The 26,004-nt window shown below is 33.9% G+C and overlaps 1 protein-coding gene across 1 annotated transcript; it reads right to left on the reverse strand.

The window, feature by feature from the left end:
* Positions 1-6,570: 6,570 nt before the first annotated feature.
* Positions 6,571-25,592, reverse strand: ENGASE85A (Glycosyl hydrolase family 85). Its single transcript, XM_082876985.1, has 11 exons — positions 24,999-25,592; positions 20,712-20,849; positions 20,145-20,254; positions 19,931-20,042; positions 19,742-19,849; positions 13,811-13,923; positions 12,969-13,050; positions 12,282-12,362; positions 9,962-10,017; positions 9,298-9,430; positions 6,571-7,443 (listed from the first exon to the last, which is right to left on the reverse strand). The coding sequence occupies exons 1-11, from the start codon at positions 25,476-25,478 to the stop codon at positions 6,709-6,711; spliced, it is 2,148 nt and encodes a 715-aa protein (XP_082733111.1). The 5' UTR covers positions 25,479-25,592; the 3' UTR covers positions 6,571-6,708.
* Positions 25,593-26,004: the final 412 nt, after the last annotated feature.

Raw genomic sequence — 26,004 nt, forward strand, 5'->3', positions numbered from 1 at the left:
GTCCATCCAAAACGAGACTTTTTAGCCTAAGGCTAAAATAGTCAAAAAACCAATCCCATCCCAAACGAAGGCTGAGTTTTAAGTTGTGTGTGTGGTTATGAATTTTAAAAATAATTTTTAAATTGAATTTTAAATAGTTTTAAGTTGTGTGTTTAATTTTAAATTTTAAAAAAAATATCAAATTTTTTTTTGATTAAAATCATAATTTTAAAAGACAACCAAACACCGTATATACATTTCCTACAATTTTATGTACTATGCATAAAAAATTGTTACATCTTGTGATTGGTTTTATGTACTACACACAATGCACCGCATCATAAAAAATTGTTACATCTTGTGATTGGTTTAAAATTGTGTGATGGATCCCATTTACAGCGATGGCCACCATAATGTTTTAATCAATCATAGTATGTATTTTATTCATAAATTGCATGAACAAATTTGGACTTTAAAGTAGGTTAAAATTTTTATATTTAAGAAGATAGTTGAATTATTTTATAATTAAATGTGATATTTGTGACAAAAAAAAATGATTATAGATTTAATGTGACATTTTATCTTATTAACTATTTTAATTTATTTTATTTTTTTTATAAATTTTAGCCAAAAAATAATCTAAACCCAACTTGCCAAACACCCACAGAGAGTGCTAAGCAATTTCACCATAGAAAAATTACTCGTCTTTTTTTGAGGAAACTCACCAGACAAGCCTCAGTTACATCACTATGCCTATGATTACACAATTTTTGAGACTTTTAACTTCTTTTTTTCTTGTCCTTTTTCTTTTTTGAAATTAGAGACTTTAACCTTACAACAGTACAATTTTAGCATCTGCAATTGTAAGATGGCTTTAATATGATTAAAGTTTTCTCACTTTTTAAACTCAAAAAATAAAAAATTGAGAGAGGATTCTCTCTAATAAAGTGGAGGTTCAATTCAGGAATGTGGACCATCACCTGTTTCACTTTGATAGCTGGAGTCATTTAACTTAGGGTTTTGATAGAGATTCCTTCCAATCACCATCCTCTCCAATCACCACCCTCTACACACACGTGGCGAGTGGTGATTAGAGGAGAAAAGAAAATCTGACCAATCAGATCAAGAAGGGGTCAAGGGGTAGGGTAAAAAGGGGGTCTCGGTCTTTTTCCTTTAACTTATAAGTCTTACTGTATAAATTTACAATATTTTTGCAATTTTTGTCATTGTCTACCAACCAATAGCTACCACATGGCATGCAGCCATCCGGTCCTAAATTTTTATATATTCTTCGGTATGGTCTTGAAGTACATATGAAACCAATTTTGCTACATACAAAATAAAAAATAAAAAAGCTATGCAGAATTTTAGAGAGAATTGAAATGTATATATGAGCGAAATTTATTCAGAGTATAGCCCACAACACACTAATTTTAAAACGACACCCTAAACTCTGGTTTTGGGTAAAATTTATAGTTTTATTTTCTGAGTAACTAAAATTATTGATATAAAAATGCTCATGAGTGGTAAAAAAAACTCTAAATCTTCAATCTCAGTAAGCTAAGCCAAAGTGTTTGGATGTGTAGATATATACCATATATACTTGCGTAAGTTCTCACAAATATATATAATTATAAAATCGCATAAGTTCCACAAATATATATAAGTTCTCTCACAAAATCGAGTAAATTTTCACAAACATACGTAAGTTAACCCACAAAAACTTCTCACAAATTTCTTGCGTAAGTTCTTAGAATATATATTAGTTACCTCACAAAATCACGTAAATTTTTAAAAATATAAATAAGTTTACCTAATTTTTTAAAAAAAAATCATAACTTATATATATATATATATATATATTTGTGAGAATTTATACAAGTGCCTACACACTTAAGAATTGCCATTCTTTCTAAAACTATGTTTGGTTTTGGCTTTTTGGATAAAAAAGCACAAAAGACAAAATTAATTACATAAGTTAATAAGACAAAATATCAAATTCTAACTATAATCATTACACTTTTTCTCTCATAAAAGTCAAAAAAGCTAAAAAAAAAAAAACCAAACGAGAATAAAAAAGACAAGCTAAAATAACCAAAAAATCAAAAAGCCAAACTATTTTAACTCTTCCAAACGAAGAATAAGTGATTCACGTGGGTGAGCAGTGCAAAGAAGTGCTCATCAGTTTATAAAAAATGCACATAAGTGGACAAAGTTCTATACATTATGTATGTATTTAATTCAATGATAACGTGATGTTCTAAATCCATCTCTCAAAACAATTATATGTCCAATCAATGAATAAATGTTCAAAATTGAAAAAAAGAAAGAAAGATAATAATTAAAAAACAAAACAAAACAAAAATAAGAAGGTGGTAACAACTAGTGACTTTAAAAGATTCCTCTCATTCACTTTGTTTAATGTAGAAGCATTTCCAAAAGTCAATCCCTTGATGACTTATGATCAGTATAGCTAGCTGGAAGGTCTTTTGATCCTATGTCTTTATATTTAGTACTGATACTGATGAATAGTTTCTTCTTCACTTTGTTTTTGTTTTGTTCTTATTTTGACAGTAACATAACATTATATATGACTTCTTCCACCTTCCACTGAGATCATGTTATTTGATTATTGCTACAAATGATGTTCTTAATTTACAACAATCATGATCAATAAACAGCTGTTTAACATAGCAACGGTAACAAAAAAAATCCTAACCTAGATGATGGAAAAGACATGATAATGATCCTCATAAACACGTTAACTAAAACCCGTGAAAAAATCAGCATAAAAAAAAATATATATCAAGCAAAGTATCTTAATTGTCTATGTAAGTTCATTCTGCAACAGTTGCTCAAATAGTCTGTGGTGGGGTCATGGCGGCATTGTAGAATTTAGGATATCATTAAAAATGTTACATTATGTCCAAAATTGAGCTTCAAATGTGACAAATCTTGGGTTAGCACATGAAACTTCCATGGAGGATTAGAGGAAGAAAGAAAGTAGAGAGAGAATCATATAAGTTGAATATGTCCAAAATGGAGCTTGAAATGTGACAAAACCAGGGCTAGTACATGAAACTTCCATGGAGGATTAGAGGAAGAAAGTAAGTAGAGAGACAGAGAGTCGTAAGTTGAAAATGATTGATTGTATCAGAGGGGATAAAAGTGATGGAAAAAGTGAAAAGCATGACCGCTCTCTATCTATCAACCTCAAATTTTTTCCTTTTTTTTTTTTTTTTTTTTTTTTTGGGTGTGTTTTAGAGCTGTGTGGAACCTATTGTCTTTTTGGGTGTTTGGCAACGGTTATTTTTGGGTTTTTTGGGTTAAAATTCATAAAAATATCAAATAAGTTACAATAATTAATAAGATAAAATGTCACATTAAATCCATAATCATTTTATTTTTTCTTTCATAAACATCGCATCTAACTATAAAAATTCTAATTATCTTCTCAAACATAAAAATTTTAACCAATTAAAATAATTAAAAATTAAAATAATCTACTAAAATAGTAACTTTCTAATCATCCACAAAAACTTGAGGACAATGCTTCCAACAAGAAGGTTGTTTGGCTTTCAAGTATCATTCCTTGGTTTCACTCCTTTATTGTTTCTTCATTTTTCTACAGATTAAAGTTATTGTCATGTGATATGTGTTTTTTTTTTTTTTTTTTGATAACTAGTGTGTAGTGTCAATTTAGGAGTGTTTTAGGAAGTTAGTAAAAAATTGACTTTTGACTTTTTATCAAGTTTTTTAGCTTTTTGAAAAGTGATTTGGGAAGTTGGTAAAAAGTTGACTTTTTGCTTTTTAGTTTAATATTTATTTATGGTGTCAAATCAAATTAAAATGATCAAAATATCTTTACCCAACATAAAAAATTTATTTTTTTATTTTTTTTTATAAGCTCTAATTTGTAATTTTACACTTGAATTTTTAGCACTTGCCAAACCAATTTTCTGGTGTTTTTGACACTTGCATTTTTGGATATTTTATCCAAAGACGTGACTTTTTGCTATGTTCTCAAAATGGCACTTAGGCACACATCGATTAATTTTAGAGTATCAATCCGATTGCCAGAGCAATCGCCCTACATGGATGGACTGACTCCAAAAAAAAAAAAAACTAATTACGGCTAATAAGGTTAAGTTTGACATCTACTAAGCCTCCGTTTGGGAAGTGGGTTGACTTTTTGACTTTTTGACTTTTTTAGCTATTTTAGCCTGGGCTTAAAAGCTTGGTTTGGGAAGGGCTTTTTGGCTTTTTGGCTTTTTTGAGTTTTTTTGTGAGAGAAGAATGTAATGATTATGGGTTGGATGTGATGTTTTGTTTGTTATTGCTAAAATAGCCTATTTTGTTTTTTGTGGCTAAAATAGTCAAAAAAGCTCAAACCATGGCTTCCCAAACGAAGCCTAAATAATACAAAAAATCAAAAAGTCGCTATCTTATTTAAGTCACATCACCTCTCTAACACATCACATCAAACCCAACCCAAATCCAATCCATATAAGTCAATAAATCAAAAATTATATTTTTTTAAACATCCCAAGTCAACCTTAAATATTAAACCTGAAATCAAGATAAATTACACTGTGCCTATTAAGCTAACCGTTTAAGTTTCTATTGGAGTAACTTTGATTCAATGCAAAATGCAAAGAAAGCAAATCAATTTTTAGTTACAAACTACGGTCAGCTTTTATGGTAAAAGACAAAAAGGAAGCTCAGTCAGTGATGCCGGACACTTTTTTTTTTGAATTGTGAGTTTAGAATAGAAAAAAAAGGAAATATTAAAAGGAAAAATAATATAATTTTAATTTTTTAAATTATAATTAAAAAAATATCATAAGTAAATATATTACGAAACATAATTAAAGAATTCATAAATTATGATTAAAAAATTAATTAATTATAACTAAAAAAAATGACATAATTAAGAGTGCATATTATATATATTTTTTAAAAGAATGTATATTATAATTTTTTTTTTTTTAAAAAAAAATCTCATCTATTTGGATGAGTAATAAAGATTTTTTTTAACAGTTTAATGGCCAATCTTACACTACGCTTAAATCAAGGGATTTAGTGAGTAACGGTAAAAAATAAAAGTTATGTTCGTTTTGCTTTTTAAAAAAAGGATTGGACTAATAATCTACAGGATCCATCTAAAGAGTGTTTAATTAGACACCTAAGTGAAGAGATTAACTATTCACTAGTAATCCCCAATATGGTTGGACTAACAAAATTATGCGAGCGTTGGGATTAGAAATTGAGTAAGGGGATTAGTGAAATTTTAAATGATTTTTAAGCAAAAATTATATTTTTAAAAATAAAAAATAATTATAATATTAAAAAAATAATAAAACTTAAAAAATATTAATTTTATATATTAATATTATCTATAATATTACTAATCAAGTAGTGTACAAACAAACACTCTTTGTTACACATTTCCAACCTAATACTACTAACAATCTCTCACTCAATCTCACCGTAACGTTAATTTCCTCTATCCTATGGAGCTAAACAAACGTAAAAATGTAATTTTTTTTTTAATGATATTTGATTTATAAGTGTGAATGATAGAAATGATATGAAAACTCTATTATTTTATAAATTTCATTTGTCACCGGTAGTAGTGAGATTTGGTGAGAAACAACTTGACTGATTATAATCTTTGTAACATCAATATTACCTACTAAAATATAAAGAAGAAAAAAAATCACCCATATCTCTATATCGCTTATTTTGCTTTCTTATTCATTCAAATATGATATTATAAAAACACAATATTTCTTCTTTTTTTCTCACAAAAACGAGAGATCACAATAATTTGTTTTATTTTCTCATCCAACTATCCAAATGAAATGTTAGTATTATACAAAGTACACAACTAATCATTTTATTTCTTATCAAATCTCACCACTTTTAGTAAAAATTAAAACTTATAAAATAATATAATTCTCTTTCTTATTTTTCACAAATTCTACCCTGTACTATAAACCAAACACAAGGGTTTAAAAAAGGTTCTATTTTCTCTTCATTTCTCACAAAATCACTTGATCCAAACGGACTGTGAGCGAAGCACTAGGTCCCAAACAAGGTGATTAGATGAGAAAACTCATACTATTGTCCCACTGGGGCAATTCCTTTGCTTCCATACACCCTATAGCTAAAAATACTTCATTTGGAATGTTTATTTATTACATCTAGAAAATAATATTTTACATTTTACATTATACATTTTATCCATGCTTCTAATTTTATTTTATTTTTTTCTATTTTCCCCCACTGTCGCCTTTGTTTTTACATAAATTTTATGTTTGTTTTATCATAGATCAAATAAAGGACCATAAATAATTGTTTTTACCAAAACCTAGCATTTTGAATAAATACAGAAATTCAATTGTTAGGAATGGAAATTGTCGTTGCTTACATTTGCAGCAAGAATCTAATAATTCAAAAGTGCTAAATTGGGTAACCATCTATAGGTTTTTAAAAGCAGAGGAATAAAGGTGTATCAGATGGGACTATATAGAGTTCGACACGTGGAAGACAACTTCAAATAGGTACTCATCTTTACAGCCAATTATATACAGTTCAGAAAACAATGTCAAAATGACATAGACCCAACTCTTATTTCAAATTTATTGTCATGGTACAACAATTTCCAAGTACATCTAACATAATTCATGTTCCCTCTAAAAACAAAAGATGAAAAAGTAACATAATTTACGAAGGTTTAACAGGCAATTGAAAAGAGGGAGAATCATCTACCTTTTGAGAAGTCCCGTCATCGCCACACACTTGGATGATGAATTTGAGATTAGATGTCCCAGATGGAACTGAAAGATCAGAAACATAGAACGCTTGGATTTCCGCCACTCCCAGATACTCCTGCGCCCCAGCTTCTTGATTTGCAAGCTTTTCAACAAAAATATTGTACTTTGGGAACAGAGAAGCCTTCCCATCTTTCAATTTCCAAACAATCTTAACACTAAGAGTCTTCAACCCCTGAGAACCTGAAGTCCAATTAATGTATTGACCCTCGACTAGCCATGAGGTAGATGGTGGGAAATCCAAGTTCTGTCCAGGAGTTTTGACAGTGAAGTGACCCAGAATGGCAAAATATTGAGTTGAACCGCGATCCAGGGAATTCTCTACTCCATCTGGCTGGGATTTTAAACTCATTCTATTAAGTTCGGGCTTTGAATGGTAGCATACAGCATGAATTTCCGTTAATGTTGATCCATTCATTGTAATGCTACTATCCTGTATGACCCATCCTGGGTCGGTTTCTGGCTTTGTAACTTGACGAGGCATAATTATTTTACTGAAGTGGCTTGAAAACTGGTTCATGGTAAGTAAAGCATTTCCATGGGAAGCAAGAAGTACTGATGTTTTCTCATTCGTGGAAGAAGAAAATTTAAGAGAAAGGCCTATTAGAGAGCTCCCATCTGATTTAACCTGCACAAGGTTGTGGTGTCAACATCTACAGGAAATGAAAGGAAAAAATAATTCTTCTTATGTATCTCATAGTGCTGTTTTTCAGGCAAACATATGAATTATTGGTCATTTATCATTACACATAATCTTGGGGATAAGACTGATGTTTTAAAGGAGTGTCATTCATTATTGGGGGCAAAAAAATCTCTGATCTATGAACTATAAAAGAAATGAAAACGACATTGAGATTGCAATGATGCAAATGCTAGTAAAACTGTAAGTACTTGGCCCACCTGGTCAGCCCATTCTTTTCTTGTATCACAAGCACTACTTGGATGCGTTTATAAGTTTTAACTATCTTCAAAGATTGTAAATGTGATGATTGGACGTACTAAAAGGAACAATATAAAAGAAATGAGGGCCAAGAAGTGGCTGGGGTACAACTAGTGGAGGCCATATGACAATGGAGGATCATTTCTAGTGACTCAAAAAATGATATGATTCGGTCTCATTGTCCTATGTACTGGTCATTTTTGAAAATAAGACCATTTCCTTATGGATTTTACCTTTCTTTGTTTTAAACTAAGGTTTTGAAAAATGGTTGCGGTTGTCGTAACGGTTGCGGTCACGTGGTATCAGTTGTAGGGTATAAAGGCCGCAACGTAACGGTTGCAGTAACCAAAACCGTGTTTTTTTTAAAATTTTTCGCACAATTTAAAAAAAACTTACTGACACACATATATATATATATATATATATATATATTTTTTCAAAATCACATTTATTGGAATTTAAAATAAAATTTGATTAATTTTTATTAATTTTTAAGTATGATCCAATATATTTCATATTTATAAATCACTATAAAATGAACTTTTTACATTTTATTTCAATAGTTAATGATTTAAAAAATAATCAATTTTAAATGTCTACAAATTATTTTTTACCAATGCCTGAACTAACTAAATAAAAAATATTCATAAGTATTAAATGAAAGGATTATAAAATAAAAATTGTGTCATAAATTAAATAAAAAAAAAATTATATAAGATTTTTTCTTTGGATTTTGATCACTTGAGTATTTGTTCTTTTTTTTTTGTAAGCTTTTATTTTATTTTTTTTGGGAAAAACGAAACTATTCAGAATATTGTAAAAAGATGCAACGGTGTCTAATGGACCGTTACGGCCGTTATGGTACTGCTACAACTATTATGTAAAACCAAAACAACCGTTACTCATGTGAATTTCTGTCCTACCGTTGTAGTGGGCCGTAACGGGTGGTGGTAACCACCACAACCGTTACGTAACAGCGTTACATAACGGTTGCGGCCACTTTTTAAAACCTTGTTCTAAACACAATCAAATCAAATGAATCCATTTTCTCACAAGACTTTCTGAAGGTTCCACTTCAGAATAAAATGCTTAAGATTACTTCAATCCAATTCAACTGAATATGTTTCTCAAATCAATTTGGACACAACTATATTAGAGTTCACATAGAAATAGCTGGGAAATGGACCTACCATTGATCCAACTATGGCAACCTAGTGAATTGAACTTGGGTTGTGATTGTAATCATATAATTTTACATTTCAGATGTTTTGTGTTATCCTAATGATTCTAACAAACTGGCTTAAATATTTATAATCAATTGAGAAGTTTGGGTTTTGAGCAACAGCGGGCCTCCTCATTCCCCACCAACCATGCACATGACACATTCAAAACTTGGTCCCCAAAGGCTTGTACAGCATAATGTTCATAAAACTTTGGGCATTTGTCAATCAATTTATAATTAATCAGAAAAAGGTAGGACAACAATATAAATCAGGTCTCAGATTGTCTTTGCAAGTTTAATTGACAAATGAGATGGCTTACAGAATATGTGAAGTGGACTGGTAAATCCCCAAAAAGAAGATCTCCCTGAAACAGCCTTCTTGTGAAATATGTGCCTTGCAGAGTTCCCTTAAATGTAATGCTGCTTCCTCCACTATAAGATGCTTCCCTACGACTATCATTCGAAAATACATACTCAATTCAACAGATAGAAAAATGTTTGATATCTAACTAAAACTGTATAAATAAATTAATGTAAAATGGAGAATTTTGAGAACAAATAATGTACTAAATACGTCATGTAGCTGGGAGAGATATCAAAAGGCTTGATCACTACAAAGACTCATCATGCTTAGGTCCAAAAGAAGTCACAAAGAATCAATATTATAAGGATTCGTGCAGGAAGTGATTCTAGGCCCAAGTAGTGATTGTTTAATAGAATGTCTGAAAGGTAGGCTAACTGCGCAATATAAGGTGTATCAAAAATCACTTTTGATCCTGATGGAAAAGTAGAATTTTCCTTCTTCAAAATGATCAAGAGAAAAGAACGGAATGCTGAAGCTTCATTGTTAAATTTAAGCATGTGAAAAAGTTTTCATGGACGGTAGTTGATTCATAGCATCTACTTTTCCACAAGTGACCACATCACAGTGTGATGGATTTATATTTCGAAGAGTAGAACATATATACGAGTAATAGAACTTACTCAACAAAGACTTCAATTGATTCGGAAGGTGGATCTTCAGAAAACTCAAGGAAAGGCTGTGATGAATCAAGTATAAATTAGAGGAAAAAGATGACATGCTCTAAAGGCAAACATAAATGAAACAGATAACAACGTATTCTGTTAAAAACTAAACTTAACACCACACCATTGCACACACAGCATATCACAATATATTTGCCAATTGATTCAATTATATTTCTCCTTCAAATGCACAGAACAGAGGAAAAGCAAATGAAAATAGCCATTTTCTTTTCACTGTAATACTATTATCAAATTGCTAGCTTCAAACCTTCAATACAGGATTCAGATTTCACATTTACATCTTTTCTACTTCAACTCAATAATATTGATTTGTTCTCATATTGTCCTTATTGAAATCACTAACCTTATATTACTACTGTAAAAGCCCTGAAGGGAGATTTAAAATCAATTTCTAAAACTATTCTGGAAACAGAGAAAACTGACAATGACCAAAAACACATTGGCCAGATAATTTTTTAATACTTTTTTTGACAATGTCTTCAGTAATAATCAGCTTATTTGGTTTTAGTTTCAAAACACTTTTCAAAGAATTCTACCTTTTTATTTTTCATATTTTTTTGTTTTCAATGAATTTTTTTAATATTTTAAGCAATTTTTTTAATTTTTAAACACACCTAACATAAATACACTTAAAAAGTATAATATTTGTGAAAAAAATCTTAAAAAAATTCACTAAATACCAAAAACACACAAAAAAAAAAATTCAAAAATATAAAAATTCAGTATATTTTTCATATTTTTGTGTATGTATTAATTTTTTAAAATATTTTTTCACAAATATTTTACTATTTAGATACATCTAAGTAAAGTGCATCCAAAAGTAAAAAAATTGCTTAAAATTTTAAAAATATTCACTAAAAACAAAAAAAAAAAAACAAAAAAAGGGCAAATTACCAACACCCCTTCGAGGTTTGACTAAAATACGGATTCCCCCTGAGATTTGGGAGATTACAAATTGCCTCCTGAGATTTATATTTGCATAACAAATTCAGGAGACAATTTATTATGTAAATATAATGGGATGTAATTTCTCAAACCTCAGGGGGGATCCATATTTTAGTCAAACCTCAAGGGTGTTGGTAATTTGCCCAAAAAAAAAAAGAAAAACAAAAAACTCAATTTATAGAAAACTGAAACCAAACATACTGAATTTTTTCGGAAACTTGAAAGAGGATTTTTTGTGCATTTTCAAAAGTTTGGGTGCATTTAAAATAAATGATCCAAAATGGATGCAGTTTCAAAGTTTTTATTGTTTTCATTTTCAAATTATTCAGAAATGAGAAATGAAGAAGAATACCAAAAACGGTATACATTTCTTGATGAAACTTAAAGAGAAAAAAAATAGATCAGTACTCAGAAAAAACTCCTAGAAATAATAAAACCAAAAAAGAAAACAATTACATGTAATTGGCCCAAAAAGCATGCTTGTGCAGAAGAGAAGGAAGAGAGACAGTATCAAGGATATGGAATTCAAAAGAGAGATTAGCCAAAAATTAGTGACATGATGTGGCCACTTCTACAGTATTTCATGTCTCTTGACAGTATCAACTATTGTCCTTTATAATTGGGTAACTATTCAAGTAAAGATGCTTTTTTTGTTGCCAAAATTTGAATTGGAATGCATCCAATGTATGAAATGCAGGTGGTTAGTGCAGGTTATCATCAATGTTCTATTCCACAAATGCAATGCTCACCAAATGCCTCCTAAGTATAACTAGAAGAACAATTATAAGTGATGCACAATCAGTTCTAAGATGAAGCTAGATTACACAAAATTTTAGTCCATCCATCTTGATGAACCAAGAAACAGTATGGAAGTATAATTCAAGTGAGGATCTTATTTGCTAAACATTTCTAAATATTTGTTCTCTCTCTCTCTCTCTCACACACATTGCTAGCACACATGCTTTGAAAACGGTAATCAAATGGAAACCACACACATTTTCATTACACTAACACAAGTTAAAGCTCTTCACAACTGCTTTAGTAAACAGAATTTTAAGGAAGCCATTGTGAAAGTAACGTGATAAAAATTAAGTTAAACAATCATTGCAGAACCATTGTTTCACTTAAGTTTTTGAGTACATAGTGTTGGTGTAGTGTTGGTGTTGAAACCTTGATTAAATTCAGAAGAAAAGTTAAAGCCATAAACAAATAAAAAGAAAATTGAGGCCTAATTGCATCTCTTATGACAGAATTGAGTAGCCTAAAACAATAGAGAAGAAGGAAGAAAAAAACAATTCAATTAAGCACAAACCTGAAAGCTTTGGGAGGATATGTTGTTCCAAGAACCACTTGATACTTGACCTCCATCTACAGATATATGGTAACCACAACCCTGCACAATTTAAACAAACAAGAAATGACATTTATACGTATACTGTACATTGCTTGCAGCCTGGTTCTCTCAGTTTTTCTTTCAAGCAACCTGCAGTGACCACTTCTATCTTGCTATAGGACAATAAATGACTTAAAATAAAAAAAAATGGATCCAGCTGGACCATTTGGAATACAAGTGTGGCAAGTATGTGTAATTGAATGAGCTTTTTACCATTTTAATCACATATATCATACTAAGAATTCAATCCATGGTTGAAATGACCAAACCAAGATAATATTTTATATGCATGATGAGATTGACCCTACTTTGTCATGCTGAGGTGAATGACACTACATATTTAGATGATCACTAGTGGATGCCAAAGAAAATTCACTGTAAAAGTGCATGCTGTTTAACGAGGAATCCATATAACTTAGCCAACAATAAGTGACTTTTAATTTTTGAAGTTAAAATATGAATGAAAGGAATCTTAATTACGTGTTCCTTTAATAATCATTCACCATAAAAGCTTTCATATGCTACATCCTTAGACAGGGAAGAAGAAGAAGAAGGCTGAAGGAGAAAGAAAGTCAAAAGAAATGAAGATATTGATGAAGTTTCAACCTGATCAAAATTTGAGTAGAATGGTAGCACTCGGGGGTAATTTTGTACTATTCCCCATGATTTCTCAACAAGCGCCCACCAACTGCAAATCAAAAACATACGACAAATGAAGGTCATCAAACAATTAACATGACCAGAGAGAGTTAGCATGAAGAATGTGAAACAGAAAGATTTGTCAGGTACAGAATTCTAATCATAACATGTAGAAGTTACACTGATAACACAGAAAGAACTTGCGATAATTGAAAAGCTGAAATTGCACAAGTACAGGCTAAAAATATATAATTTTCAGTGTTGCCTTTTCAAGGCCAAGAGTGCTACTACATTTCATATTTTCAAAGCTTAATGCAAATGGATTAAGAAAACCTATTAGTATTACTGAGATAGAAAGGTAATTAATATGGTAAAACCAGAGTTTGGAGATGAGAGCATAAACTTTATTGTGATGATAACATTGAAAGCTAGAAATACAAAACACAAAACATTTGAAGAAGATAAAATTTTTTAACTTTCAAATTACAGTGTTCATCTATTGCACCATCTTGCGAAAGTGGTTTTAAATTTATCAGCCTTTAAAAAACATAAACCATCAATACATTATGCACAATATGAGTTAATCACATTCCAATACCATTTAATTGATTAAGATATATGAAGCATTCAAATGTGTTCAAGCTGGTGCCATATTTTGAAATAGGCAGGCTATACAACATGAGAGTTCCACAACACAAAGACTAGACAAAAGATGCTGCTTCACATTTGTAGATCTGTTATCCAGCAATATTATATAATAATATACATGTTACATAATACATATATTGCAACAAGAATGAGTTTATTACCGGTTTTGAGCAGTCTGAAAATCAGGTGGTTGTTTAGTCTCATAGACCCACCCAGGAGCAAATATTGCAGCTGACACATCATCTTTCTTTAGTACATCAAGTGCAACATTGGTCTGAGGTGCAAAGGTTAGTATAACTATGTGGCATCTAAGAAATTATTACAACTATGTGGAATCTAAGAAATTATTTCACCATTCAAATAAGAAACAGCTAAAAAACAGTTCCTTCTAGCACACACACACCGCCATATAAATTGACTGACTTAAGATGGTGTCATAAGAGTGAAGTTTGTCTTATTTGAAAAATTAGTACGACATAATTATGGTAGCTAATCTATCTGTTGGAGTGTGCATTGTTGGGTCCCTTCCCTAAAAACTTAAATTTTTAGGATTTCTGGTGATCAAGGAGGTCCTGGATTCAAGTCCCTCCGTTAGCATTAGTTTCCCATCTGCATTCTATTTCTATGTTCAGATGAAGGCGACTGCATGTGCAAGATAAAGGTTGCACATGAGGGAGGCTGTTGGAGGGCTTGATATGCATTGTTGGATCCTTTTTCTAACACCTCAAGTTTTTGGGACTGGTGATTTAACAGTATCATCCTTCTTTAGCATATATCTGAATTTTTCTCCAACCGAGACATCAAAGAGTTATAACCAAAAAATCTTCAAAAATCTTTGACCGTTCAAATTTGAAAGACATAATCAAAACTACCTAATAATTTACCAAAATTAAGGTAACAACATTTTCCACAGGAGGAGATCTAATAGACCATAACCTGCTTTCCAGTGTTAAGTAGAAAACTCTACTATGCAAAGTAGGGGAGGCAATGACCATTGCTGGTTCTGATAATGCCACTTCTTTTGCATGATACTTCAAAAAGGAGGGCATAATTGTAAGACTCAAAAACTTTTGTTAGGTTAGTTTACGTAATTCCTACCCTCCTCCCTCTGCTCCCATGAACCTAAAAAAGCTCATACCCATTGCACGAGAGTCCCACTTACAACAAAGTATGAGAGGTAGTATCTACGTAGCCAGCAGCTTCCCCCACTTTTTTGTTAATCAAAATTGCACTGCAATGCTTGGAGCAGATAGCCCTTGCCATTGCTCCAGGTCACGACCTCTCTCTTCCCATTAATCTGTTTCTCCCAATTGGTGGACTGTCACTTGTGCATAGCACATGCTTCACTGTCTATAATTGAAGAAGTCCATACCATTCCCTATTTCTCCATAAAAGCTGATGGGGACAAATCTTTTACCCTTTCAATCTAAGACTCTTGACCACTAATCAATGTATAATTACTTCCCTTATTTTCCTTAAAACACGTGCCTCTATATGACAATAATGTCACCAAGAAGGCAAATAAAATGTAACCTTGAAATAAATCGTACGTTACACAAAATGAAACAAATGACCAGAAATGCTAACCTCTTCTCTCACAGAAATATTAAAAAAAAAACACAGTTCTCAAAAAATTCTTACGTCACACTAAGGTGTAAGATACACTGACTTACCAGGAGAAACCTTGTATGTTGCATTCTTATCCTCTACAAACCTAAACTACTATTGCAGAATTCTCTTTAACCATCCTTGAGCTTATTTTGAATAGTCAAAATGAAAAACATACTTATCAGAAAGAAAACTTTCCATCCCCAAGATATACTGAAAACTTTGTGGCTTTATTAGGTAACAAATGCCATAAAAATGCTTAACTGTATTGAATAACTTAATAGAAGAGACCAAGCAGAGGAAGTGATGAGAATCAGTGAAGGTATAACCAAAGAAGCACCAAACATTTATGGAAAAGAAAAGGGATCCGCCAGCGGTTAATCATGATACAAGCCTACTCCTATAAGTGAAAAAACTTGACACAACTATCATGCCCTAATTATTCATTTGTTACATTCTTTCTTCCCTCTACAAGAATATGCACATATGGAAGTCAAGATGACGTCTGACAACATCTAAACATCTACACAAACTCAACTTCATCTACTAGATAAATTTTTTAACAAGATACACTACGAGCTGATTCTTTGAATGAAATAGATATTTGTGTAGTACTCTGTTTAGGAAATAACATATTTGCAATTAGGTAGAAATTAAACACACATGCAGTGAATGAACTCAATTAGTGGATAATTCCAACAAACTGTAAACCAAGTCAGGATGTTGTGGACTAACCACTTTGATCTACAGTTTCAAAAAGTAAAGAGTATACAAACAGAATTCCTATGATATAGTGTTAGAATTTATCTCCACCTACCACCTCCACTATCACACACTCCACACCTACCACCTCCACTATCACACACTCCACCTACCACCTCCACTTCACTCCTACACCTACTACCACATTTTCTTCTATATATAGGAATCCTTGTAATTGTAATCTAAATCAATCTTGTAATTACATCAATCAATCAATATCAATAATACATATATTTTTACATGGTATCAGAGCAGGTTTAGAACCTAGTATTTTCGCTTCCCCGGCGGGCGGCAATCTCACCTTAGCCGCCCGCCGGACCTCAACCTAGTCCGCTAAAATTCTCTACACATACCGTCACTCTTCTTCACCAATGTCTGCAAACAATCAGATCTCTCTGAGACATTTCATCGAACACCATGTCTGCAACAATGATGGGCAAAACACACACACACACCATGCAGGGGGGACACCCTTCATTACCAAACAGAAGGCCATCTCTTCTCCAACCAATTTTTTTCTCTCTCTAGACCTTGGGGGTTTTACCCCTAATTGGGGCATTTGTCTTCTCTCTCTCAATTTGATCTTTATTATTTGGTTTCGGAGCTTGAGATTCTGTGCCTAATTTGGCTGTACATGGTTTCATCATCCGCAGCAATTGAGCATATGGTTCGCTGATGTTCCACTCTGATTCGACCTATATTCAGTGTTGTAACTTGGTTCCAGTTCATGGGCCTTCTTTGCAAATCAGTTTTGCAGCCCACATGCGAGTTGATTGACACCTTCGATCAAAGTATTGCTCTTTGCGAACTGACTGGAGTTCTTCGCGAAGCTGTTCTTGTCGGCATGTGAATCTAATCACAAACTGAGTTTGCGATCTGACTTTGCAGATCAAGATTTGATCAGAGTTTGGTCCTGCAACTCAGTTCGTCGCTGAATCAGACATCGCTGACCTTTCATCAACTCTGAAATTCGAATCTAGACTCCTTCGTGATCTGACCTTGGGGCTTCCTTCGCGACTCGCGATTCTTCTTCACAGTCCTGAGTCGAATTTGCGAACCTTTGCAATCAACTCGCGACCTGAAGTGAATCAATCCAACCTGCTGTTGTTCTTGGTGACAAAAGTGAATGAAGATTGTACCAGCTTGGTATATATGTGTATATGATGTGAAGGATCTGTCTTGCCTCTCACAGGATCTCTGCCGAACAGTTATTGTTAATAACAACCCATTCAGTTTCTTATTGCCACCAGTGACTGGAATTCCATGCATCCCCTTTTCTGCAAGACAACCACATGATGATCAGCTTCTGGAGGTCCTTCTTCCACTCCTCAGACACCTCTCTCAAATCCGGGAAACACATTTTCTCTCTCACTTTACTTTTTCCACCACCCACCAAACATCATCATCGCCATGACTGGGTCTGCCCCCTGTGCTTCTTTTTCTTTTATTCTTTAACAACAACACTTAGTTGGTGAGCCCCTTTCACACATGTTTTCCACTAAACCACATACCCATCACATTTTTTTAATATTTCTACTTTTTCGTTTTTGTTGTTTTTTTATTTTTTTATTCATCACCCCACCTGGGCATGTCTCATCCGGGTGCTTATTTTTCTTATCTCTATTTTTTTTTTTATTCTCTTTGTTCCCACCATTTTTCATCCCACTAGAGTATATAAAATATATTTCTATTTTAAAAACAATTTAACATATATATATATATTGTTTTATCTATTTTTATTTTATTTTATTTTATTTTTATTATTCCACAAAAAAAAAAAAAAAAAAAAAAAAAAAAAAAAACAAACAAACAAACAAACAAACAAACAAACAAAAACAAATCCACAATCCATTCACCACCTCAGTTTTCAACCCGATCACAATTTTACACTAGGATCAACCCCGATCCCCATTTTACAGCAAAAAAAAAAAAAAAAAAAAAAAAAAAAAACAAAACAAAACAAAACAACAAACACACAAAACATCCACCCACACAGTGGGTTTTTTTCTTTTCCCTTCTCTACTCTACTGCAGGTCTCTTCTTCTTACTTTTATCTTGGGTGTCCCGTGCCAGTCCGGTCTCCGTGTTTCCTTGTCCACCGAGCACGTTCACTCCCCCATACTCCTCCACTGCAGCATATGGCGGACCTCCAAAACGGAACATCACGGTGGCCTTCCGCTTCAGTTCCTTATTTTCCGCCTTTAGCACACTTATCTCTGCTCGCGCATCCTTATACATGCGTTGGAGCAGAGCCAGCTGGGAGTTTAAATGCTGCACCTCATTTGTCCTACTCTGCAGCCGGTTCGACAAATTTGTGACCGCCGTCATGCTTTCCACACATGCCTTCAGAGTATACTGATTTGCTTCCACATCCGACTGCACTGCCATTCTTTGCTCCACAGACCGCATCGGAAAGTTCAGCGGAGTAAACTCCGGGGCACTCGGTTGAGGTTCCAGTGCTACCGCTCCAGTTCTCTCTCTTGTTGACTCGTTGAGGTCGGGAAAGAGGGTGAGCAGACTCCGGGAAGACGAGGCCATTTTCTGGGCAACAAAGTGTTACAGACTATTTTCTGGGCAACAGAGTATTACAGACTATCTCTCTCCGCAAACGGAACTATCTTTCTCAGCAACACGAAGGATTTTTCAGAGGTTTCTCTCAGTTTTTTCTCTGCCTCAGCCTCTGCCTTCGTCTTGGTTAAATAGCCGATGCTGCCACGCGCATCGCGCGCCTCTTGACGCCCGACAAACTGGCACGCCTTTTCATGGCACATCTTTTGATAAAGTGGACACACCTTTTGATGGCACGTCTTTTGATGGCACGCTTTTTGATGGCCCGCCTTTTTATGAATTGGGCACACCTTTTGAGGGTGCAACTTTTTTAAGGGTCCGACAAGACTCTGTAAACTGTCCCGACATTGATTCCGGTTAGCTCCTTTATGGGTCCGACAAGACTCTGTAAACTGTCCCGACATTGATTCCGGTTAGCTCCTTTATGGGTCCGACAAGACTCTGTAAACTGTCCCGACATAGATTCCGGTTAGTTTCTACAAGGATCCGACAAGACCCTGTAAACTGTTCCGACATTGATTCCGGTTAGTTTCTACAAGGGTCCCGCAAGACTCCGTAAACTGTCACAACATTGTCTTCTACAACGGTCCGACATGACCCCATAAACTGTCTTCTACATCGGTCTGACACCACCATACAGTGTCCTCTACACCGTTATGACACCCCATACAGTGTCTTCACCAACGGTCTGACACGACCATACAGTGTCTCCTATCCTTTTTTATTTTTATGTATTTTCTTGTTTTGTTACTCTCTCCAAACTCAAGTTGGTTAGTTTCTATCCTCCTTGAGTTTGCGGGGGGCTGTTAGAATTTATCTCCACCTACCACCTCCACTATCACACACTCCACACCTACCACCTCCACTATCACACACTCCACCTACCACCTCCACTTCACTCCTACACCTACTACCACATTTTCTTCTATATATAGGAATCCTTGTAATTGTAATCTAAATCAATCTTGTAATTACATCAATCAATCAATATCAATAATACATATATTTTTACATATAGAAAATGCCACGGCCACATCATTCTGGACGAGATTTATAAAAGTTCTGTTTGCATACCATTTTCCAACAGTAATATAAAATATCTAGAGCATAATGCAAGATGTCTAACACATAGCAGGACTGAATGTTACACTTACATCCCATTGTCCACCACCATAAGTGTTCCTCCCAAAAACATCAATTCCCATGTAAACATCAAACTTTCTGTTACCAGCAACAGCAGCTGAAAGTTTTGGATAGTCTTCCTGCAGGGAAAAAAAATAAATATGACAACATTCGGACCACAAAATAAAATTCTGAACAAGAGCAAAGAAATAATGCAATACCTGCCATGTATAATTTACAAATATTCCATCACATATATCAAAGAATGGTTTATTACTGTCATTCAGTTGATCTTGCCAGCTAAGTTCGCCATCAACGGTAACACTATCATACCTGAATAGTCAATAATAAAAGACAGAATTGATAAGTTATCTATGTTTCAATAAGACAAAATCATTAGTACTTGCGGGCGACGTATCATCTCATATGACTTACCATATAACTAAAGATCCAGGCACTGAGGAGTGCATTGTTGTAGTTAAATGGATGATAAATTCTTTTAGATTAGGGATTTGCCCTACATCCAAATCGACCTCCATATTCATCTACAGACATATTCAAGGTCAATGATGAAAAAGTAAACAAAAAGTCCTTCAGGGGAACCATTTTAATAGAAGGAACAGATTTCAGATTTAACCCTTTTTTTATGTTTCTTGTCAAAAGCACTAAAACGGCATGAAGAATTTAGATTTTTCTCTGCGAGCCATGGAACTTTTTCAGTCATCCCTAGAGTTTTGTTTTTATTTTTTATTTTTTACATGCTTCAAATCGGAAAATTTAACCAAGCCAAACCATGCAGTCAAATTTTTAGATCATCTCATGACAACAGATTTTCAGGTCTGCATAGACTACAAAATACATCAAGAAGTTCATAAAAATAAGCTATCAAACAAATAAGTAGGGTGTGAACATAAAGAATGTCAACTCCACGAGAGAATAAAGAGGAACCAAAAGATGGCAGTGGCTATGTTGTAGAAAAAAGGAAAGAAAAGGAGACTTTACCAGCCAACCATCAAATCCCAAAGCAGTAGCTAGTTCAGTCAAGCGCTCAGCATACATGTGGGCAGACTCCTTCGTTGCTAGCAGTTTACTGGCATTAACCCTCCCATCATCCAATTCTGTGATGAAAGTCCCCAATACCTTATGTTCCATGGGAAGAAACAGAAACATTATGTCCAACAATAACTTCTTCAGTGGATTCTTTATAACCAAACAAGACTCTGTAGAACATTGAATCATAACCCACTATTCTGTGCATTCTGAATGACTAGTAAATCCTCATCAATTAAAAAAGAAACAAAAGAAAAAGAAATTGGAATGCTTTATCACTTATATTTTCTTTGAATCAGTACTAATGTGTCTTCTCATCATCTGCTGAGTTAATTTGTGTGTCTGTTATATTTACATAAGCCATAGGCAGATCCAAGTGAGGATTCAAGTGAGGGTAATTGCCCCGCCCCAAATTTTGGAGAATTTTCAATTTTCAGCCATCTGCCTGTTGTCACATATGTGGTTGTAGGGCCACTCAAAAATTCCCTTGAGAGCATAAGCAAGGTAGTGACCAGAAAATTTATAATTACCCTTTTTGGTCTTTATCCTTAAAACATTGATAATCACTTCACGTAAATCAATTCCGTCAAAGGTCAGCTTGATTAGGTAGATTTTAACACTTAATTACCTTAACTTGACTCTGAAAAGTTCACAGCTGTGCAATGTTGAAAAAGTAAAGTAGTATTTGAATTGTCTAAATTGCTTCATCAAGCTAAGTGTGAACATGGGGTTTTTGAGGCTGCCATTTCCACAAATGGACCAACGGCATCCTAAAGGCAACCGGGGGTGCAGAAAAATAGCTAACAACAACAAATATATGTACAGAATAGTGAGTTCAAGAAAAGAGACTACACATGCAATGACTTAAGGCCTAACTTTCCATAAATTACAAAGTGATCAAAAGATAACACCGACATGCATTCTCATGGCGACATGATGGTCTTTTATTATAAGAAATACATGCTCTATTTTAAATGTACAAAATTTATGAAAAGCAAGAAAACAATCCTAAATATGCCATATAACATATCATTTTAAACATACATTTACCTCATACGAGGAGTTGAGCCTAGAGGGCCCGTAAATAATGGCTGCTGGGGGGTTCCCCTAGGCAGGGTTTCGGGGGCAACGCCACTGTAGGCTGTAGCACAAAACTACTCAGATTTCTTTATTAAAAATGCACCATTAAAACCTATTTTTATGAAATGTAAAAAATGCAAAAAATATGAGTGAAAAATAGAATGTTCACTAGCGTGATTTGAAAAATACAAAGCTCCCGGCCTTGTTCCTCCAGTGAAATTCCCTCAGTTGTGAATGATCATCTTTAGGAAACTCTAGGCAAAGTGATACATGTTTGGTTATGGATATTGGTTTTAGAGGTGATATAGAATGTAAGAATAGAGACTACAAACAAAGAGCTAGAATCTCTCTCTCATCAAGATTAGCTCCAGAGTGACAAACTTCTCTCTCTATGTTCCCCCCCTTTACAATGGTTGAATAATCCCTTATTTATAGGCTAAGAGGTCCAAAAACAAGCATAAGGCCATTAGACAACTTTTTGCCTGGATTGGTCAAGTGCAGTTGATAAAGGTGCGAAGACAGTGCAGGAAAAGTCAAAGCAGCACATGCCACATCAACACCTCCCGCGCCATACGGCCCTCTAGCTATGAAGCACAGATACTTCAAAAAGGGTGACGTATCCGTATCGGATACTTATCGGATACCGATACTCCTCGGATACTCGCGGATACGTATCGGATACTTCTTAAAAGTATCAGATACTTCTTAATTAATTTTTTATTAATTTTGAAGTATCGGATACTTAATTTTGAAGTATCGGATACTCGAAATTATATATTACTTATAATATTTTGTTTAGTTCATTGATAAGAGGAATATAGTGAGAGTTAAAGTAATAGAATTTGTCAAATTGATGTATCCTTGTTGTCTCTCTCACTTCTCTCTCGCTTTTTCACTCTCTCACGTTTCTTCTCTTTACTCTCATTCTTTTTTTGGTGTTGGCATGTAAGGATGATGTTTAATTTGCATTTGCATTTGCTTTTAGTTTTGGATGTTTTATGAATGTTTGAGCACTTTTAGCTTAATAGGAATCCCTCTCCTTGTTTATTAATTTACTTTAAGTTTTATTTTCATACATATTACATTATTAAAATTATATAAAAAAAAAAAAATTATGAATGTATCCCCACTGTACCCGTATCGTACTTTTTCAAATTTTAACATATCGCCATATCCACATCCCCATATCACCATATTCGTATCCGTGCTTCCTAGGCTATCATTGATGACTTAAAAAAGTATATTTGCTGAAATTTTTATTTAAGAATGGTTTTTTGACTTTAGCTAAGGTCTTGTGATATTCAATGATGAAGGAGAACAAGTTGAAGCTATTGACCTTGAAGACTCTTAGTTTTATAGGAATCTTTCTTCTTTATCAAGTTGTCTTTTGCTTTAGGTTTTATTTTTATGCATACTGCATTACTAAAAATTGTTAAAATAATATTTTTTACGAACGTATCCCCGCCGTACCCGTATCCTAATTTTTCAAATTTTGTCGTATCGCCGTATCCGTATCGTATCGTATCCGTATCCCGTATCCGTGCTTCCTAGCCCTCTAGTGCGCACCACTCTGGGGTAGATTTGTACTTATTACTTTTTTGCAGTATAGAGACCACCATTAAATTCTTGTCTACAAGCGCATGTCAACAGCCTATTGATGGTCTGTTTTTTTGGGACAAACTCTCTGTTTCGATTTTGGGATGGCCTGAATTGGTTCGACAGAGTTCAAAAGTTTTGCGCAACCCTTCCTCAATCACATTCTCTAAGGAATAGTTCTGTTTCTTTCTTTGTCATCGGGAATATCATGGAGGTATCCAAATCTTATAGTGGAACTAAATCAGGTGTCTACACTAAGGTTACATCAAATAATCTATTTTATGACACTCGGTAAAACACGTCCCTTGTACATTGTTCTTCCCAGTTTGATATTATCAATTTTATCCCAACTTCGGAATATCATGGCACATCTCATATCTCCTAATCCATGAGACATCATAAAAATTTAAAGGCTTCGTAGATGCATAACATGCACTTCAGGTATCAAGTTAACTAAGTTTCAATTTCCCCATAAAAACAATTTTAACTTATAAATTAAAAACAACTTTGAAGCAAATCATAACAATATAACTACGGAACATAAGTTCACCCCCTTGAGTAGATCGGATGCAATAGTACTCACATTTATGAAATCAACAAGGCTAAAGACACAGAATCAACCACAGAAAACAATCCTGACTATCGCAATAAATCGGGAGCAGCTCATCTCCACTCCATGATCAGACTATTCATCTTGTGGGCCGGGCCCATCTTGACGATCCAAACCGTTCATCTTGTGGAGCTCGTCAAGAACATTACTCATACCAAAATTAGGTCGATCAAATATCAATAACCACTTGATTGGATTGCATTTTGTCTTGAAAAAAGTAGTCCATGATCAGACTGTTCATCTTGTGGGCCCGCATTGGGTCCATCTTAACAATCCAAACCGTTCATCTTGTGTAGCTCGTCGAGAACATTATCCGTACCAAAATCAAGTTGACCAGATATCGATAGCCAATTAATTGGATCACATTTGTCTTAAAAAAAGTCCGTCTATTTTATAAGACAAATATGATCTAATCAAGTGGCTACCGATGTCAAATTGACTTGATTTTTGGTATGAATAATGTTCTCAGAGAACCACAAGATAAACAGTTTAGATCGTCTAAACGGGCTCAATGTGGACTGAACTGGACGTCTCCAGTCCGATCATGGACCGGAGAGGAGCTGTCCCCCCAACAAGTCTATGGACACAAAACCCACCACAAAACCAACCCCGTAAAACATAAGGGGAGCAATCTAAGTGAAACTGTAAAATTATGATAAGCTCCACCATATAATATATATAGCCAAGATTGTTTTATATTATTGGTTCTGTGTCTCTGTAGTCTTGTTTGTTGGTTGTGAAAAACCAAATTTCAATGTCAACTACTCAAATTCCGATAAGAAGTTCATAAATTCACAAGCTCCTTCCCCTTATCCCTTTAAACCAATCAATACAAAAGTGAATCCAACTTCCACAACAACCTAGCCAATTTTTTAAAACCAATTTCAACTTCAATTCACTCAATTATGCTAAAATACAAAACATGGGTAATGAATATAATTCAATCACCATACCTTGACACCATGCTTGTGCGCGGTATTAGTCCAACACGGAGGCGGGATAGTAACCAAAGTATGCGAAAAGTAGACAAAAACATCGATCAAATACCAGTGCCATATCGCATACGCATCTGAATTAGTCCCTCCTTGAACCCACTTATCATCTATATACCCTCCAGCCATGTCATGACAGACCAGAACTCTCGGCCGATCAGCCAATCTAGACTGCAGAGCCACCGAGGCCTTGTTGAATGGGAAGTGAAACGAATCGAAATACGACCTTGACTCGAGGTCGTCTAGGGTTTTGATCGGAAAGGAGACTGGAATCGCCGGCTTCAACGGATCGAACGGCGGAGGATCGGCGGAGGACTGGTTTTTGCTGGTGGTGGTCATTGGGAGGAAGCGAGAGAAGAGAAATTTGTAGATTGATTGGAGGAGGTTTCGAATGGAGACTAGGGTTTGGCGGTTTAAATAGGCGCGAAAAAAAATCAGCATTGGAAGTGGAGATGCAGAGAAGAGCTTTAAAACAAACAAATGGAGCAGACGAGTGGCGTACTTGACTTGGAAAAAGACTTGGAGAAGAGCGTTAAAACAAAACGCGTGGCGGACTTGACAAAACGCGTGATTTATCCTACTAATTTTTAAATTATTAATAATTTTAATGAGTTTAAAAAATAAAAATAAATTCAAGTCAAAATATCACATCATTTTAGTGTGAATTACTGTGTTACATTATTAGTGATGTTTTAGAACTTCCAATTTAATGCTCTAAAATATTATTCTAAAGCAAAACAAGTGGTGGACTTGACTTGGGAAATGTGTAGTTTGATTTTTAAAATACGATTTAAATGAAAAAATTGAAAAGTTGGTTTGGTTAATTAATTTTTAAAATTAATTTTTTTCTCTTTGTTTTATTATTAATAAATTAATTAATTTTTTTTTCTTTTTTCTTCTCTTTTCTCTTTTTTCTCTCGGTCTCTCACTTTTTATATGTCAATCTATAAATTAAATCTTTTCTCAC

Source organism: Camellia sinensis, chromosome 1 (assembly GCF_055761805.1).
Source record: "Camellia sinensis isolate YWXY chromosome 1, ASM5576180v1, whole genome shotgun sequence".
Taxonomy (NCBI): Eukaryota; Viridiplantae; Streptophyta; class Magnoliopsida; order Ericales; family Theaceae; genus Camellia; species Camellia sinensis.